This window comes from Podarcis tiliguerta (genome assembly GCF_965153285.1).
Source record: "Podarcis tiliguerta genome assembly, chromosome: 10".
In the NCBI taxonomy this organism is placed as follows: Eukaryota; Metazoa; Chordata; class Lepidosauria; order Squamata; family Lacertidae; genus Podarcis; species Podarcis tiliguerta.
In genome coordinates, this window is record NC_139543.1 from 31,105,936 (window position 1) to 31,126,451 (window position 20,516).

The 20,516-nt window shown below is 42.3% G+C and overlaps 1 protein-coding gene across 5 annotated transcripts in view; it reads right to left on the minus strand.

Moving 5' to 3' along the window:
- Positions 1–19,574, minus strand: part of PTPRB (protein tyrosine phosphatase receptor type B) — a 74,139-nt gene extending 54,565 nt beyond the window's left edge. Inside the window, exons 1-4 of one of the 5 annotated variants that reach the window (XR_014502029.1) lie at positions 19,378–19,574; positions 17,864–18,262; positions 6,849–7,090; positions 1,369–1,645 (exon numbers count right to left, since the gene is read on the minus strand). Coding sequence is in view for 1 of the 5 variants with exons in the window: in XM_083399222.1 (XP_083255348.1) it covers positions 1,369–1,645; positions 6,849–7,090; positions 17,864–18,262; positions 19,378–19,453 (994 nt within the window). In the remaining 4 variants the exon portion in view is untranslated. Of the gene's footprint in view, positions 1–1,368; positions 1,646–2,391; positions 2,517–6,848; positions 7,091–15,398; positions 15,652–17,863; positions 18,263–19,377 lie in introns of those variants that run through there. The other 4 variants (XR_014502030.1, XM_083399222.1, XR_014502031.1 and 1 more) reach the window with 4 other exon arrangements.
- Positions 19,575–20,516: the final 942 nt, after the last annotated feature.

The following is a 20,516-nucleotide window of genomic DNA, read 5'->3' on the forward strand; positions in this document are numbered from 1 at the left end:
ATATTTAATATGACATGTCTAACTTAGGTTTAACAATTTCATTGGTCTGCTCTGAGGACTAAGAATACAACCCACTGCCTTTCTACAGTACACAATTTCCAAAAAGCATGGTTATATGTTGCAAATGATATTTACAAACCAAATACGAAATGTTTTTATTTGCATAACATTTCACTTGCTGTGGAACATAATGCTCTGTAGTCTGTTTCTACCTTGAGAACTTGTCCTATCAGTAATATGATATTGCAATATACACCCTAATCATTATAGTGGAAGCTTTGCTGGGCTGTGTGAAATTACATTAATAATGTATGTATCTGTTAGTTTGAGGTGTAAGTAGGTAAGGAAATGTGTCCTGAGACACTAACTAAGAATCATCACTTTGGATTATTCTGCTGCCATCAATTTCAAATACAAACTACAATGCACTTTAAAACTGTGCATCTGATAACATATCACGGAATATTGCACAAATGCTCTGTGATGATTGATGTTAAAAACTAAGAGCATTTGCAGGTCCTTTAAATGTATATAGGACCGAGTATGTTTCCTTGGAAAGCTATCATAATCACTTTCTCTTTAACTCTTAAAGCTGCAATCCTGCGTTCCACATTTACTAGGGAGTAAGTCCCACTTAACTCAATAGGACTTACTTTTGAGTGACTTTTGAGTGGACATACTTTTGACTATTCATGACTAATCTCACCTATGTACCTGTAAGAAGAACCATCTATATTTTTCCAGTGTTATTCTAACTGCATTATTTGAGAAAAGAAAGTCACTTAGATAGTTACCGTCAAATATCACTCAACTATCCTGGGTAAAATCTGTATACAGCTACTAAACAACTAAAGGCAGGAAAGATGCCCAGCAGTGCAAAATGGGTTACTTCCAGGTAAGGGAGCATAGGATTGCAGCCTAAATTGGGACAAAATTACTAAAGTGAGCTTACTAAAAAATCATGACTAATATAAACAGAAACTCAAAATATAAGCCCAGTTGTAAAGTACAATATATATGCTTGAATTTCTTTTTCCTTTTTAGATTTCAAGCCACTTCTTTTAATGAGTTCCAGATCATTGCTCACCTTGAAAGTCAAATCAGTTATTAAGCTTAACTAAGAGAGATTGTTTTTAGGAACTAGAATAAAGTTCTAGCAAGTGGTTGGGTGTGGATTAATAATGTACCCACTGACCTACATTTGGAATATATTGAAAAGTGTTTGGAATGACTTATGCTATCCCTTCATAATCTCCATTTCACAAGTTCAGGTTGAGCATCACAGAGACAACAGGGCAATGACAGATCTTCCCTCTATGCCAAAACTCCCCTCGAAGTGCTCATCAAACCTGCACCTGTCACCCATACCTGTTTGCAATGTGATATTGCTGGTTTCTCCATCAGACAGAGAGACAATCCTGATATGGTACCAAGTCCCTGCTTCTAAGCCGTTGTAGTCACATTCATAGGAACCGTTGACTTTCTGGATGGGCTGGCAAACCCTGTACAAGGCATTGCGGGAGTTGCAGGTGACACTGAAGTTACATGGATATCCCAAACTGTCCCACCTGAGATGGACAGACTGGCTGGAGACCTTCCACTCTGTCTGGTTGATGGTGCATTTTACTGGAGCTCCTAGACCACTCTGGAGAAGGATCAGAAACAGCACACAGTGATTATCTCAAACCAAGAGCAAATGATTTCTTCTATGGTTACCTGAGGCAATCGTTCTAAATTTCAGACTGTTGCACTTTAATCTTAAACATACTGACATGGAACAAGTCCCTCAGTTTGGATGGAAATGACTTCCTTACATGTGTGCATGTAAAATCACACACACACACACACACGCCTTGCACTCTGTACATGGAATACCCAACACCTGTAGACACAAACCCCAGTCGCAGAACACACTTTGCCCATTCTCCTCTTTGGATAGGTGTGTGAAAGGATGGTAATTCATGTGCAAGATTATGAACTCTTTTTGAATACCCAGAACTGCATCAGTAGTGGTTAACTTCTGTGCAGCCAACTTGGAGAAGTATCATTATGTGGGGTGGGGGGTGGGGGTGGGGGAGAAGAGAACGCAGGAGAGAACTTCCATCCTGGATGGGATCCTGTTTGATAAGCTGGCGCTGAAAGCAAAGGTAAGTTAGAGGCTGATCTGACAGGTAGCACTGGAGGAGGCCGGCTGCGTTCGCCAGGAGGGAGAATCATAGAAGGGACCCCGAGGGTCATCTAGTCCAACCCCCTGCAATGCATGAATCCTTTGGATCTCGACATTCAGAGTCTCATGCTCTATCCCGGCTTGTCTCCAGCTTCGGCTCCTGCCTTGCAAGTCCCCCCCCCCTCCCTCCCCATCCTCTTTCTTTGCGCGTGGCTGCCACCCACCTTGAGAAGGGCCAGCGCGAGAATCCACAAGGAGACTCCCGCTCCGCATCTCAGCCTTGCCATCCGCTTGGATCTGCAAGGCAGCCTGCAGGTGGTGGGGGCGAGGAGGCGCCTTTGGCCCCGCCGGCGGCTTCCTCAGCTCCCTCCCCTGCTCGCCCGCCCGCCCGCCCGCGGGGCCGAGGGTAACAGCCCGCGGCCGCCCTCTGCTGGCCAGCTCGACCTCGGCAGGCAGGCCGGCCCTCACGACGCTCCTCGAGGAAGTTTCCTTCGCGCCGGCCGAGCGCACGGGCCGCTGCCCAAGGCGGGCAGGCGCGGTGGGAAGGCGCGGCGGGAGACGGCTGCCCGCCGCTCTCCCCGCGCGGCCATGGCCAGGCGCTTCGGCGGCCGCTTGCTCCTCTCTGCCCCTCGCAGAGCCAATGTCCGAGGCGGCACACACACACGAGAGAGAGAGCCCTCTGCCTCAGCCAGCAGCTCTTTGCCGCCTTTCCCTTTGCTCCTCTGCTCACAGCGCCTTGGCGCGCGCGCTCTCCCTCTCCATCATGCCCTCTCCGCGCTTCTCTCTTCCTCCGCCGCACCCTGCCCCTCTTCCTTCCTCCTCCTCCCCTCGCTCGCCTCGGACCTTCTTTTCCCAGGGCTATTTCTGACACTGGAGATGGTTTCCTTCAGGCGTTTCTCCTCCCCCTGGAATGTCCTCTCTAAACCTCCTCAGTTCATACTTGCCCCTCAGTTGTAGCTTGCCTTCCTCTCCTCTCCCCTCAGGGGATTCCCCCCCCCCCCCGCTCCGGGATCCAAAGCTTGTTTGGACCACCACCACCACAACAAAAAGAGGCAGCCATTGCTTTCACTCGCTTCAGCCATGGGGTCGTGAGGTGGAGTGGGTAGAGCCAAGGCTGAAGCGAAGTTAGACCACAGGAGGCAACTCCTAGGGACCAAGGACCCTTTGACCCCCATCAAATATTTGAGGGGGTTGCCCCCCAAAAGTTGATAGGCATTGCCATTCAAATGGTGCGTGTGTTATGGGGCTCCCCCATTTTTTTAATTCAAGTTGGCACCTCTAAGTTATCAGGGTCATGGAAATGAACCCAGGGGTAGTAATATTTCCCTCAACACAGTTGCTGTGCCCAGGGAAAATGGACACCGTGGCCGATACCTGTGGTGGAACATGGCTCATGCAAACAGAGCTGCCATCTGGCGTTGGGCTCCCTTGAACTAAGAGCAAAGATGGCTCTCCCCACAACAACCACCTCAGCAACTATTCCAAACTCTCTTGACTGTACAAACAAGACCTTAAGTGCCCTTTCAGAGCTGAGATATAATTTTTTTCTCTGTAGGCAAGCTCTTTTCCTCCCTTTTACCGGAAATGCAAATTTCCTCTGTTCTGTCTTAGCAAGCACAAATCCATAATCAACAGACAACCATTATTTTTCTCTCACACATTCCAGCCAATTTAGCTTAGAAATTTAGCCTTGCTACCTTGAAAACAACAAGTGTTGTGTCAAGCACAAAAAGTCCAATGGTATCTCAATTCCATGGCTGTAGGAATATCATTAGTCTGAAAAACTGCCAATTCGTCTCAGTTTTTCTTTTCCTTGGATCAGCATGTGCTCTGGAAGCAACTACCACCCTGGACCCAAATAAATTGCCCTTAAGAAATATATATAACTTAAAGCAAGCAAATTTCCGTATTTGCAAGGAATATTTGCCTATCCTCTGGAAAAAGAACAAATGAATTCTGTCATTTCTTTTCCAATAACAATTAGAATTATTTATCACTAAAGAAACAATCTGTAAACAAATTGTAAAGTTTGCAAGAGAATTAAGGCAGCACGGATGGAAGGCAATCTTTTTGGTTTACATAGATACAGGGCTCTTGCAGCTTTTAATATCTTAAATACTGCACCACTGTGGAGTTGAGTTTGATGTCTACCTCTTACTGCAGACGATATTAAGGTGAGGTCTAAAATGACACCGAAGAACTCACTTTTAATTATCTTTTAACACGATGAAGTACAAACAGGTTCAAGTGGACCATATGAACACTTAGTAGAGCAACATGACCATAATTTGTAATGGGACAACAAATGTAGGTAGTGCCAAATAAATATTACAGCTGATACTGAATAGATGTGCAACAATACTATTTCTGCTGACCCAAGTTTTAAGAAGAGAGAGTAAAAGAAAGAGCTGGAAGTAACTGTGGGGAGTGACTGAACTTATCATCAGTAGTAGGTTCCAGTCTGCTTTAGATCCTTTCTCAAGGTTTCCTGGCTTTAAAACACACACACAAATCTCTCTCTCTCTTTTTTATCAAGAGGAAATGGGCCTTGCATAGCTTTTCTCATAGTTCTGAAAGTGCGAGCTGCAGATTTACTTCCAACCCAAGGTTGGTCTAGTGTAAACAATTTTAAAAACCATCATCACCAAGCAACCACCATCGTGCCTTGAAAATCAGTTGACCTCAGTCAAACAGCAGCATCCAACCTTTCATTGTGTAAATGAATAAATGTTATTGTTCTTCACAATAATGTTTAGCATATTAACACTGTCCACTATGTTTTCAGTGTCTCAGATGTGTGCCTCCCTGAACAATTGACATACATGGATATGGGTGGTCAGAAGCAAAACAAAGTAAAGCATAATTCACAACGCAACCCACCATGAATCCATATAAAAAGGAATCTCCTTTCAAAAATATACTCAAGATGTGCTGCATACTGAAACATGCCTCGATACATATGTGAATCAAACAAAAAATATATCACTGCTGAGGCCATCAATGGAAGAGGAATCTTCCAACATTTCTCTTCTCTGGATGTCCACAAATTCTAGTGGCATGCATACCTTTGTAAATGCCTATCATGTCACCTCTTACTTGCTTTTTCTCTAACCTAAGAAATCACAATGGAGTTGCTTCATGCTGTGAGCTCCATGCTCTGTGTATGAAGCTACAGTTTCCTCTTGTGTAATGGTCTTTTGAAAGTGACCTAGAAGGCAGCATATAATTATTTAGCCTAAATCAACATTAAATAAATAAATCTCCTACCCCTGTACCCTTAACAAATTAACAATAATTTGTGCAAGCCACAGCATCTAACCCTTTAGCCTCAAATAACTCAACCTTCTTATGCAACCCTTCTTAAAGAAGCTTTTGACCCCTGATTGGACAGGAGTGAATTCTTCCCCAGACTCGTTTCCCAATTCAGGGTACATGTCTTTTCTGAGCTGGCAAATGGATAGCAAGACCTGTTGTCTCTATTGTGTGGCACATAGTTCCCCACTCTGAACCATGCAACCAAAAACTGGTTGGATAATTCAACTGTAAAATATGAGAAAATGAGTGAAAATGCTGCTTTTTGGTTCCCATTGCCCCTTTAGGGTTTGCAAGCCACTTCCTAGTTTATTGTTTATCTTAGTTTATGAAGAGTATCCTCCATCCCAAATACAACAACCAACAGACCTGGCAAATAAATCATACTTGGACACCTGCAATGAGACAGCATCCTCAGGCCTGTTCCAAGGCATTCTGCCACCTGAGGCAAAGATCAAGATGGTGCCTTCTCCCCATTCCATGGTTCAGAAGCTGACTAAACCGGCAACTGAACCTGTGCTTCCACACTGGCAATGGGATAGTCTTCTTCCACTGAACGTGAGGAAGCAGGCTAGCTGAAGAGATCCAGCGCAGGCCATGTGGTATACACAGTTGTGCCTTCCAACAGAGGGGGACATTTACGGGGCTTGGGAGGAACAGCTAGCAGCCATTGCTGTCCCCTATGTCTTTGCTGGTCTTCCAGTAGCAGCAACAGAAGGAAGATTTCTCTCCCTCTCCCTCCCCCCCCCCCTTAATGCCTGGCATGCTGCCATAGTAGCATACCAAGCATCCTCAGTGAAGGAAGGAGGGGGGCAAAATATCTTCCTCCCTTCCCCTTCTGCTGGAACAGCAATGAAGATAAGTGAAGGGGATATGAGGCAGGAATGGGGTGGGAAAGAACAGGGAGGCAGGGCTTAAAGTTCTTCTGTGACCGTGAGCTACAGAACTTGTGAGCCTGCAATGTTTGCCTTTCCTGAGCCAGGAAATATGAATTTTGTCTGCACCATTATCTAACATAGTAGCTCAACCGGCCTGTGCCAGAAGCTGCAATATAGATATGACACTACTTGCGAAATCATTTGCCAATGGTGGGGACCACCGTCCAATCCCCTAGTGTTTGAGGCATTCTGTTTTGTCATAGGTTGCTGTTTCTTGGCAATTTAAAGCATACAATAGTACCACATATCCACACAAACTCCTCCGCACCTTATGATTTATCTCAGCATTATGAGGGTGACGATCAAGTTTCTGGCAAATCTCAGTCAGTTTTGCATGCCTTAGATTGGGTACAATGTGAAGCTTGAAGGATTCCATCCTCAAAGTATCTGCAGAAGAACTACCGCCAATCCCAGCTATGAGCTGAACTTACCTGTTCTTTGGTGGTAGAGAAATGATGGGTAGGTGTGGGAATCCAGGGTGTTTTTGTCACTTCAAGTACATTCTGGGTAGGGTTGACTTTGCCCATGTTTTTATTGTTGCTTTCTGTGACATTGCTGATGAAAACCACCGTACTGCTAGTGCCAAGAACATTCTGTGGACTGTGTGTTATAGAATTAAATGTAAGGGCTGTGCTTCTAGTGGTTCGAACAAATGTTTCAGTATCTTCAAAATCTAAGATGAATAAATGACAGTAAATAAAGTCAGTGCTAAGCATAGTTGAAAATACTTTTAGGCATACTAATCACATCTTGTTTATTGTTCTAGCCAAAGGCCATGAGAAACTTGCAGCAGTAATATTAATAAAATAATCCAGAACAAAATACATCCATAATAAAAGCCAACCTCCATGATGTATGAGAGAGAAGATACCAGAGTAACCAAGAATCTTAAATTTAGCTTAATTTCAGGTTAAACCCCAGAATCACCAAAACAACTTATAACAATTTTATCTGTTTCATTCGTCCTGAATTTATTTTTGCAGCTCGTACATACCGGATGCTCTCTATGTTATTGTCAAGAAAAGCCAAACCATTCCTGCTTGCTAGTGAGAACAAAGGTTTCAGAAAGTGATCTATTGGATCTCTGCAAAAAGGGGCAGGCTAAAAGATAATGATTGATGTCTTCCACCTCAGGTTAACCACAGATACAAAGTGTGTCTGTGTATGGGATCTTATTATAGTGGCCTTCAAAGACTGTGGTGGGCATCACTTGGAAAAGCAGCTTCCTGAAACTGGCAAGAGTTTGGTCAGATAACTAGCTCTAAAATGCTGTTATCAGGATGCTCCTGGCAAATAGAAGGGGAAGAAATGGAGGCAGTGAGAGATTTTACTTTCTTGGGTTCCATGATCACTGCAGATGGTGACAGCAATCACGAAATTAAAAGACGCCTGCTTCTTGGGAGAAAAGCAATGACAAACCTAGACAGCATCTTGAAAAGCAGAGACATCACCTTACCGACAAAGGTCCATATAGTTAAAGCTATGGTTTTCCCATTAGAGATGTATGAAAGTGAGAACTGGACCATAAAGAAGGCTGATTGCCGAAGAATTGATGCTTTTGAATTATGATGCTGGAGGAGACTCCTGAGAGTCCCATGGACGGCAAGAAGATCAAACCTATCCATTCTTAAGGAAATCAGCTCCGAGTGCTCACTGGAAGGACAGATCCTGAAGCTAAGCTCCAATACTTTGGCCACCTCATGAGAAGAGAAGACCCCCTGGAAAAGACCCTGATGTTGGGAAAGATGGAGGGCACAAGGAGAAGGAGACGACAGAGGACGAGATGGTTGGACAGTGTTCTCGAAGCTATCAACATGAGTCTGACCAAACTGTGGGAGGCAGTGGAAGACAGGAGTGCCTGGCATGCTCTGGTCTGTGGGGTCACGAAGAGTCGGACATGACTAAATAACTAAACAACAACAACAATTAGTTGCAGGTCGCCTTCTAGATTCTATCCAGAAGAGCCAATCCCTTAGTTGTCACTTGTTTAAGGGCAATACAGAGCTCAATTCTGGAAAACACCAGCAACAACATCTTGACAAGCTGCTTTTCAGGGTTGGTTATCTCAGGAAAGAGCTTGATTGGCATAGTAGCAATTCTTTTAATATATTTTAACTGAGTGCAGTTAATATATTTTAACTATAACTCCAGGTTCTAGCTTGGAAACCCATATATTTAATCCACAAAGAATAAAATGGAAAAGTCCTCTCAAAAAAGAAAAAAAAGAAAAAAAGAAATCCAATTTAAAAAAAAAAGGGGGGGGGGTCAATTCCACATCCAACCAAACTTATTTAATCCCCCCACAAAAATGAATCCAATTTAAAAACCGAAGAGCAGGCAGATTAGCAAACAGTTCAATAATAAAAGTGAAGTGCCCAAAGATAGATAGATGGATGATAGATAAATAGATAGATAGATAGATGGATAGACAGATAGACAGATAGAGATATGGAACCTTTCCAGGTAGCTATCCAGCTCAGTATGGTCTACGCTGGCAGTGACTCTCCAGGATTTCAGAGAAGTATTTCCCATACTGTACCTGATGATGTGCAGAATTGAACCTCTCACTGTAGAACAGATGTACTATTACTGAGCTATAGCAGACAGACAGATAACAGTATGGTTGTGGGTTGCTTTTTTACCATTTTAATTTGACTTATTCGTTTATTATGACTGATGAATTCAAAAAGCATGCTTCTCAGGTGATAATCAGCAACCACCCTACAATAGCAAGCTTGTTTGAGATCTTCAAAATGGATACAGAAAAATGCATATGCAATAAAAGACGAAATGGAATTCAATCGTTTATGTGGGCTGGTCATTAGAAACACCTCTGCCCACGGTCAAGGAATTCACTTTTAACAGGAACCTGTATATACAAGGTTCACTACATGGTGCATGATACATGCAACTGTGTCCCTGGCAAACCTGTAAACACTAAGCCCATTCACACCTGTTCTTGAAGCACTTCCTAGCAGTCTGGGGCAAGTTCCTATCTCTCTCCACACCAGGTGCTTTCTTCACTGTTCATCAAGGGAGACATGGGTAACCCTTCAGCTTTGGAGGATCTGGTCCGGATGTTCCTGCGTGTGCCCTCTCCTCTAACCTTTCATGTGCTCTGTACCTGTGTACCTCTTTGTACAAGGCATACGGGAGCAACTTGTTTATGCAGATTTTGGTGGGCTGCTACAAAACCAAGAGGTTCTCCAATTCTGCTGTACAGAGCTGATAGGCTGTGTTAAGCCTGGCTGGTCACAAATGGCTCAAGACTGCTTTATAATAACAGATATTCAGAACTCTTCCATGTAAAATCTCATGCCCGCTCTGTTCAGGAAATAACCTGGAGGGCACTGCCCACAAGCTTCTGGTAATGGGCTGTAATTATATGAGCTTTTTAAAGTCACCTATCTTTTAGGGAATGCCAAAATTACAATGGGAGTGCAGGAAGAAACTTTTACACATTTTCCGTTCACATTCCGTACTTCTCCCTATGTGGTAAGAGAATGTTGTCCTTTCTATGTGACTGGGAATTAAGGCTCAATCTGTGGTGTTCTATGACCACTACGGCTACATTTATAGGCCAAAAAGTTTGGGACTGTTCCTTTGCAATGTGAACTTCCTCCTCTCACAGAAAACCAGGTTACCTTTCAATAGCAGGATGTGTTTGCTTGAGGTAAAGTACTCCTAGAAGCAGAGTTTCGTGCATGGCAAAACCTTGTTTTGCTGCCACAACAGTAGGCTGCCTGCCACGTATAAATTTTTTTAGCTCATGGCCCCTCTAAAAAAGTTGTAATTACTAGGTTAGAAGCAGCAGATGTTTCCAAATATGATCACTCAGTGTGTAATTATGAAGTCTTAGAATGTCAACCTATGATTTCTCCCCTGCCAAAAGGACCACTTTGTGAACTTTCATCTTGAAGTGAACAACATCCCTTTAAAACAACAACATTGACATGCATGTGTAATGCTACCAATAAAATAAAACTGTCTATCTTCTGTTGACATGTACAAGATGCATGTTCCTCCGAGGTCCTTTTCAATGTAAAACATGCGTGTTATGTTAGCCTAACATGTATTTTGAACTCCTCAGGAAGGCCCACCCCCGCCAATGAACACACAACTCACTTCTAATGTTTTTTCTATTTTAAACTATAATCTTTGCTCTTCTCCGAAGAGGAAATTGTAGGAGTCTGTTAAATTACACACACAAAAGTCACTGTAAGTGTGAGGCCAGCCCAACATCCAGCACTGGCCCCGTGACAATCCATTTGCAGGAGTCCAACAATACATTTGTGGGTTAAACTCCTTCATATGGGAATCACTACTCTGTGTTATTATAGAGCGATGTGGCTTTTGTGACATGATGATTGCTTCAATTATTGCCTTCAGGAGTTTTTGGAACATACGGGCAACACTGTGTAAACAATACGCTTAAAAATAATAATGTGCCAAGTTAATTCAGGGCCAAAGTGGAGGTGATGATAACGGTCATGCAGTTTGCCTCTGCGTAGCAATATTTTCTTTTGCAAATAGCTGGCGTGGGGATCCCTAAACCGCATGGCAGAGAGTTGGGCATTAACCCTTTCCCCCATCATGGTCCTGATTTCAGAATCAAAATCGAAATATTCACCCATCTCTACTTACGAACCACTCAAGCATGCTGTCAATGATCAGTCCTGACAATGGCACTTCACTCTCACAGGCCTTGGTGGTGGAAGGTCTATACTTGCTTACAAACAGCCTCTACCCCCAGTCTAACACTGCTACTCATCAGCAACAACATTACAGAGATATGGACACAAAGACTAAACCCTATAACAATTCTATCCTAGTGTCTTCTCTGGCAACGCTCTTACAGGGCCTGATGGTGTCACCTACAATATTGGGTTCATTCATTTTTCTCATCTTTTAATGTGACATATGCATCACAATGCCCCTCTACACAGCATAAACAGGGCTTTATCTAAAAGAAGAATAAATGGGCACTAATCTGATATCAGAAATGGCAACTTCCCCAAACCATCAGGGAAACATCCCAACATTCCAACCTCCTGGTATGTTCTAGAACTATAAGGTGGCCATCCTTGAACAAAAAGGGAGACTCTTGGACTTCAGAGCGAGACTCCAACGTGGAACCATTGAATTGCAAGTTATCCATAGAATGAGTACCATCACTTCTGGATTAAATCAACCAACACAGTGGATTTTATTACACTAAATGTGTTGTTTCGCTTACCGGTGCCAGGACTGGAACAAATAATAACACTATGCATATTGGAATACTGCCTGTGATTGTGGTGTTGTTGTTTTTTAAATCAGAACTACAATAGAAGAAATGTGGTGGAGGAGCGACAAGCGAAGCTTAAAGCACAGGCTGTGTCCACTGGGAAGGACTGTGATATTTGCAAATTTTAGTAATGTCTTTCAGGTTAAATCCTATGAACATTTGCCTACAAGTACTATTGCAGTCTGTGGGACATACTCTTGAATAGAAAGTATGTTTGTGGCTGAGACAAAGCTGATTTCAAACCTGTGGGTTCAAAAGTAGTTTGTGATGCAGCAGAAGGAGTTGCTGTTAAAGTTTTACAATCAATGTTATTTTATTGACTAGCTGATTTGTTTATTTATTTTGTTTTTGTATTGACTTTAAGCAGTGTGGCAGATATAGTAATAGCAGATTATGATGGTGTAATAAATAGCCAACAATGCTTCTCAGCTCTTAGTAAGGCTTTCATCAACAGAATGGGAAGGCAAGCAACTTTTGCACCCACAATGTCCTCACACGATAGGGATGAGCCAATCCATCAATATTGGTTTTTCAAGTTATCATTCCTGCAGTATCAATTTCAATACTCCACCTTACCACATCAGTTTGCATTTCTTTTCTTTTAAAAAAATGTCCTCATCAAAATTCACCAGCATGTTAGTCAGATTTTCCCATATATATATATATATATATAAGTTTCTATGCAATTTTACCTTTATACACATTTTTACCAAGCAATTTTCTTAATACGATGCATGTTAATGTTATTTTCAATGATACATACATTTTTGTGCATGGTTTACTGCAGTATATGTATTTTTTTGTACACAGTAATTGCCTGAAGAACTGCACTGCAAAATTCAGGGAAGTGCGAATTTTAAAGGATGGTTGTGTTTTGGTTCTTTTATAGTACCTGAAAATGCAAATTTGGGAGGTTCAGCTTAAATACAAACAGAATCTATTTTATCCCCCATCCCATTCCACACCCAGCTAAATCTGCTCTGAAAGTTTAGGGACCATCCAGAGCAGATTTAGAAAGGCATGAAGGTGCAGGGGAGAAGGGGAATCACAGAAAATTGCTTCCCTCTTTATTCTGCTGAACATTGGTCAAAGGATACCACTGGATATGCACATCACCACCATCATTATAGCAATAGTGAAGTCACAACCCTTATTGTGCACACACATGCCTTTGTATGTAATGGGGCTCATTGGATCACTACTTTGCTCTCATAATTGGGCTCGTTGAGTCATAGCTGGACTATTTAGGAGAAACTGTAAGTGCATTCTTATCACCATGCCTTCCAAATGCACAGCAGTCATTTAGCTATTATGTTATATCCTTTTTGCTTATCCTCTGTTTTGTCTACTTAAGACTGCAGACAAAACAAAGGGAGGATATAAAGTACGAGTAAAATGACTCATGTCACACTTGGTGTCTGATAAATTTTTTTTCTTAGTCGAAATGAGGATTCTTTTTGGGGATTTAAAAAAAATATTAGTCTTCTAATCAGAATACAATTTAGTCAATAAATAATATGTAGAGTTGCTTTTCAAATAAAACTAAAAATGAAATAAGTTAGCTTTTGAAATAAGATAAGAACTGCATTTGCAACCACCAAACCAGTGTTCCTTCTGTCTGCTTTGTGAACTATCCACTCCCCAAATTTAGCTAGCAAGGACAATTGCAAATAACTGTTTAAACAAATGAGTCTTTTCCTAAGTTATATAAATATGTTGAGTCTCAAAATTTGTGCAATGCTGATAAGATTTACAGCAAAATCATAGCATGCCTACTCAGAAGGAAGTTCAATGAAACCCCATATGCACTACATACAGAGAGCTACAATTCTCAGAGTGGCTTAACAACCATTCCTGTTTTCCCAGAGGATGCTGAGAATTGTAGCATGGTGAGGGGAATGGGGGGGGGGGGATCTCCTAACAACTCTCAGCACCCTGAACAAACTGCAGTTCACAGGATGCTTTGACTGTTTGAAGTGGTATGACACTGATTTAAAGGTATAGGAGTGCAAAGGCTGAAAATCTATATCCATTTACTTGGAACTAATCCCTGTTGAATTCAAAGGGGCTTACCACTGAGCAGTGCCAGCCCACCAACAAAGCTAGCTGAGGCAGCCACCTTGGGTGGTGGGATTTCAAATGGGTGCCCTACCACCCTTGTGGGTGCCCCACCAGCCTCCCCAGCTCTACTGCTTGTGGAGCAGCACCAGTGGCTTCCACAGAGCTCTGCAAGCTCTTTTAAGATCTCATGAGATCTTTCCAGAACTTGCCACCACCCCTTGGCAGGCACCACTACACAGCCCAGGTAAGAGAGGCTTCGGCAGAGGGGTGGCAACTTCCCATTTCGCCTCAGGCAGCAGAATGGGATGGGCCATGCCTTCTGAGTAGACATGGTTAGGATTGCACTGTTAGTGATACAACTCAATGTCCTGTCTGCTTCCTGACAGGTTGATCTACTGAGAATGTTTTCTGGATTTCAGTTTGCCAATATCATTGATGGTACTCCTCACAACTGCTCCTTTAATTTATTAGGTTTATCCCTAAGGCTCACATAAATATTTACACTGCAATTCAATGAATGTCTGCTTAGAGGTAAAGCTCCTGGAATTCAGTGGGGCTTACTTCCAGGTAAGTAGATATAGGACTGGTGCTTTAAAATCATAAAATGTTTTTAGCAAGGAGAAAAGTTCAAAGAAACTGAATATTCCTTCACATGCCTTGAATAGTCTTTGAATCTAACCCTGTGGCTATAACTTAAGACTGCATCCAGAAATTGTGTGCATGCTCTTCTTTAGAAAAGGCAGGCTCCAACTTCCACCCAGTAGCTCTTGATCTTGGATCTTGGAGAGCCAGTGTGGTGTAGTGGTTAAGAGGGGTAGTCTCGTAATCTGGGGAACCGGGTTCGTGTCTCCGCTCCTCCACTTGCAGCTGCTGGGTGACCTTGGGCCAGTCACACTTCTCTGAAGTCTCTCAGCCCCACTCACCTCACAGAGTGTTTGTTGTGGGGGAGGAAGGGAAAGGAGAATGTTAGCCGCTTTGAGACTCCTTAAAGGGAGTGAAAGGCGGGATATCAAATCCAAACTCCTCCTCCTCCTCTTGATCTTGGACCTCAGATCTGTCCTGGGGGAAGCAGAACAGACCACGTGGCAAACACAGTACTGTCCTCTAACACTTTGCTGGCATTTGCTTATTGCTCCACTTGGTGCCTGCTCACTGCCCACCCAAACAAATACCACAATGCAGCAACATTGGCCCCGGCATGCATCACATGAGCAGGCAAAATATATGCAGATGTGGTGCCTGCTGGAGTCTGTGGCATGGGTTGACAGCCACCTGCCTGCTTTCTGAATCTGGGAACTTTCCCAGTGGTGCAGCCTGTTTTGTGTGAAGAGGAGGTAACATGTCCAGCCAAGCCAGGATAGAAACAAGCAAGCATCACCAATACAGGGTGCGGATCCAGCAGGTTGTAGTGGCCAGGGAGCTCAGGAGAAATGGACCAAGGGGCTGCAACGACCAGCCCCCAATATCTGCTGCCTAAGACGTGTTGAAGTAAGAGTAGCGAAATCACAGCTAAGAAGCTCATATCATAGATATGACTGACACCCTTCTTTGGAAATTAAACCAGTGTCCAGATTTTAACATTCAAATATTTAACTTGCAGAAACTTATAGATGAATTAAAAGATAATATTTACAGTCACATACTTGTCCAAGCATGGGCTTTCAGTCTCTTCTTCTAACTTCCAAACAGCTGCATTTCTTTCTCTTTCCAGAGCTCAGTACTTTGTATTTCAGTTAGGCCATGCCTTGCAGCTCTTTTGAGAGATTACCACTTTTACCTTCTCCTGAGCCTTTCCTGTCTTTCTTTCAAGCAGAGAAGCACTCCAACACTCTATTCAACTTAGTAGTGTTCGCAGTGGATTCTAAAACGCAGTCATCTTGCTTCCCATAAAATGGAGTCTCTCCATCTTTATATACCTCCCATGTGACCCCTGTTAGCCAATCACATGAGAACTACTAGAGAACTCTCTAGAATTCAGTTACCAACTAATCAGATTTAAACACAAAGTAATGCACACAAGCATTTACCATTTCAGTGAAATATAGCACTATACTTAACTGGGTGGCCACCTCACACTGCTTAAAAGTAGGATGCCCTTGATAGAAGAACAGCAAGTTTTTATCAGAAGCCTTTTACACTGCCTCTGATTTAAAGCTAAATTCCCTTGTACTCAGATCTGTGCTGAGGTTGGTGGATGAGACTGCCTCACTTGCTTTCCTATCTCCACCCTCTTCCCCTTTAAATCCACCTTTGCTGCTATGGGAATGAGAGATTTTGACAGGTGGGCAGTTCTGACAGATTTGACCCATGAGGCAGATTCCCAATATCGCTGACCACTGGTCTTGCTAGCTAGGGATGATGGGAATTGTAGTCCAAAAACAGCTGGAGACCCAAGTTTGGGAAACGCTGCTCTAGATGATACCAACTACTCCTCCTAGCTAGGGAGAGCCAATCAGGATGCACCTGAAGGGAAGCAGGTAACAAGCTTCAAGAAAGCAGGTGAGGGTCTAGTGGAGAAAAGATACATTTGATGCCTTTTTAAACCATACTAAGGTTGAAGTTACTGACCATTAACCTTAAAAGGGTACCTAATTACTAAATACATCAACACATGATTATATTACATTTCTTCTAAAAGTGATACCAGCCCCCCTAGTCTGATTTATCTTTCAGATAAGTTAAATTCCTTGATGGCAGGCACCTGTCTCTGTAAAACTCTGTAAGATGCCCCACACTGATGATATAACAGGCCTAATAATTATGAAGTTCCCAGCGAAGGAATGATGACTGTCCTAAAAATAGGTTTAAATGACAGTACATTTATGCTATGTATGTTGCACATTGTGTATATTACATTTGTCACATTGCATGTATAACACATTTCAGGTAACATTCCAGCACCTTTTCTTAAGGCTAAGAACCTTAAGGAAGAATTTCAACCAACACAAATTTTTACTGATTTTGTTATTAACATAACATTTCTTGTCAATTCACCTAATGGGAAAGCAAAACTATCAAGACGACAAAGGCTCATTGTGTATTTTCTTGGAGAGGTCTTTAACAGAACTTTGGTGGCAGCAAGGGGGAACCAGACGTCCTGAATTTTTTTCACTCAAGTGTAAAATTTTGAAGAACTGTTGCCAGATAACAAAACTTTGGAAAATTATATTTAAAATGAATTAAAACATGTTTCTTGGAAAATGGAAAATGGGTCTGTAGGTCAAAATTTTTGTGAATTTCCCCTGTTATTTCTTCTATTTTATCCTGCTTAGAAACTATAGTACTAAGCAGCATATAAATTATTAAAATAAATAATACAGTTCTACATTACCTGCTTATTATTAGGATTACTAAGTGCTTGTAAATGCTATGTAATATCAGATGAACAAACAACTGAGGAGCTTATGTTTGTGAAGATATACCTGCCTATGCACCACTACTGTTGCTTGATTTTGTTTTTAAAAGATTGCTGATTTTTTTACTCTTCATTTCTGTGATGAAATGTTTTAAGAGGGGATGTTGTGTAATTTGTATACTCCTTTTTTGAAGACTGTATCAGACCTACACACAACAATAAACAAAACAATAAAACCATTTAAAAGCTATTTCAGAGTGCCAAAGGACCAAATACGAGAATTGTCTTATTATTTATTAAATTTATATCCCGCCTTCTCCTCCAAGGTACTCAAGGTGGCATACATGGTTCCCCGCTCCTCTTTTAATCCCCACAACAACCCTGTGAGGTAGGTTAGGCTGAGAGGCAGTGATTGGCACAAAGCCATCTAGTGAACTTCATGGCTGAGTGGGTATTTGAACCCTGGTCTCCCAGCTCCTAGTCTGACACTCATACTATTACCCCATACTGGCTTTCAGCTAAGTCATGTTACTTAAATGTCAATGTAGACAGGGCCATGAAGTGCCAATCACTGCCTCTCAGCCTAACCTACCTCACAGGGTTGTTGGAGGGAAGGAGGGAGAAGAACCACACACACTACTTTGAAAAAAAATGATATAAATGCAAAACAAAAACTTCCAAAATTGGTCAGCGCAAGACACACTTTATGGTTCATGGGAAGCATATTCGAAGGAGTGGCTTACCATTCCTTGAGCACAGGTTATCATGGAGAGTCTCTCCCTTCTTGTTGACGTCAATTCTTTTCCAACTATGAAGATATTTCCTCCCCATCTTCACCACTACCGCCGAGCCTTGTTTCTTGAGGAACAGAAAGCTGTTTTTCACCTCAAGGAGTCCTTCCCTGCTGTGACAGGTCCAACTGGGTGCCTCAGAGCAGTTGGTGGTGATGGCTTTGCGCGAATGGGCTGCTTTAAACCTGCTGATAGCCAGACATTGGCCAGATCTAACATGGAGGAGCTTTTCATTCTTCATCCATCTCCACTGCTGGTTTATATTGGTCAGGTTGCATGTTCCCACATATACTGTTTTATTGCTCTCATAAACACATTGCTGTTTTAGCTCATGGATAATAAGAAAACCACCTGAGAGGGGAAATGAAGAACCCATACAAATGGGACAGAATATATGTTAAGGTTCACAGAACAGAAACAATAGCAACCATACAAGCTCCACAAGAGTGATAACTCATTTCCATAACCATTGTTATCTCACTATCTTTCTGTTGTGGTAATCACCTACAAATCATGGTAAAAAGAAAGTTTACAGTTGTGTCAAAAGGAGGTTTGGGATCATGGTGTACAGACTTTCTGCATACTTCTGTGGATTCCCGAAACTTAATTCCTCTCAGAGTAGAGGGGAAAGAAAATCAAACTAAGCCATTAATTGTCCATGTTTTCATTTCACAATAAACAATATTGTGAATAAGTCGAACTCTTAATAATCCTTTTAAAAACTGGTTTGCAACATGCAAACCATTTGCTTTAAAGTGTTTTCAAATCTGTCTCTGCTTCTCTCGCCCTTGGGCTCTGTTTACTTCATATAAACATGAGATATGGTGTTATTAATATAAACTCCCTGACTTATGCTGCTCATTGCAATGCGGTTTCCATTCACTGCTTTGCAACAATGACTGACTGGTACCATGTATACAGGAGTGGTTAGACTCAGGAATCACAAAATCACAAGGAATCACTCCCTTGCATCACAAAAAAAGTTCTTTCCTATCCCATATTTTACAGCATGGAATAAATACAATTTCAGCTCTTCAGCTAAATAATATGCCTGGCTGCTCCCTTTTTCTGTGTTTCATTTGTAATTAGCTGTGGGATGATTTATATTACGATAAGTTCTAGCAAAAATGTTTCAGTAAAAGCCTCTGATTTTATAACTTGCCTTCACAAAACATGGATAAAGTCTCAGAGCCCCTCACAAATGAGCATGGACCAAAGAGAGTGTCCAGTGGGGAGGACTTCTCAAAGAATGAAGCAATGATTCAAAAGAAAGTTTATTTCCTTTTTTTGATTGAAACCTAAACAATCTTGGGTTTTACTCGGCCAATGCCTCTCTCCCTTATTGTATAAACTGAGGCACGGAAATCATTCCCTTTCAGCAGCTCAGGGGAAACTCCCAGGAACTCTTGGGAACCACAGCCAGAACGAGCAAGAAACACAAAAATCTGAAGGGGAGTTGTACTTACCAGAGATCCCAAAAGCCAGGCAGGTAGAAATTAGAATGTGAAATAAACTCTCCATTTTTCTTCTAACAACTCCCATTGCTTCTTTCTCTTTCTCTCTCGCTCATTTTTTTTTTCTTTTTAGAAAAATGCATACCCTAGATAAGTGAAGCGAAGGCTAGGAAGGAAATGTGCCTTCACAGGAGGAAAATGTCAGTGACGAACACTTCCTTCTATTCAATTGTTTTTTTGGGGTTTTTTATACCACTTTGTCGTTCCATATGATTCTTCAGCATGCACTAGCTATCTGTCCTGGCTAGGCAAAACACAAGCAAAAGAGGGGTACATTTCAAAAACAAATACAAGGCTTAAGCTTCTTTGAAAACTCAGCAGAGGAAAAGGGGCTATAATTTCCTTTAATTGCCTGTCTGTAATCCATTCTGTGTCTGCAGGTATTCTTGATTGGCCGATGTAAATATATACTATGTTGTCCTGTAAACACTCAAGCTTGTGTAATGATATGTTATGAATCCATCCAGGAGCGCCACGTGATTAGATACCACGTTTGACTCACACCCAGAAGTCTCTCTCATTAGGCTTATTCACACATTATACTGTACACGGGTGGCACTGTGGGTTAAACCACAGAGCCTAGGACTTGCCAATCAGAAGGTCGGCGGTTCGAATCCCCGCGACGGGGTGAGCTCCCATTGCTCAGTCCCAGCTCCTGCCAACCTAGCAGTTCGAAAGCACGTCAAAGTGCAAGTAGATAAATAGGTACCGCTCTGGCGGGAAGGTAAACGGTGTTTCCGTGCGCTGCTCTGGTTTGCCAGAAGCAGCTTAGTCATGCTGGCCACATGACCCAGAAGCTGTATGCCGGCTCCCTCGGCCAATAAAGCGAGATGAGCGCTGCAACCCCAGAGTCGGCCACGACTGGACCTAACGGTCAGGGGTTCCTTTACCTTTACCTTATGGGTGTATAAGTCTTTGTGTGAAAGAATGGACACTCGCAGATTTGGACAACTCAGCTGTTCTGAACCCAGGTACACAAACTGAACACTTGTTGAATGTCATGTGTGAACACTCCTATTGTGACTTTAATTGATGCCGATGGCTTGGACCTTTTGTATTAGGAAGCCAGCATGAAGGGAAGGCCATGACAC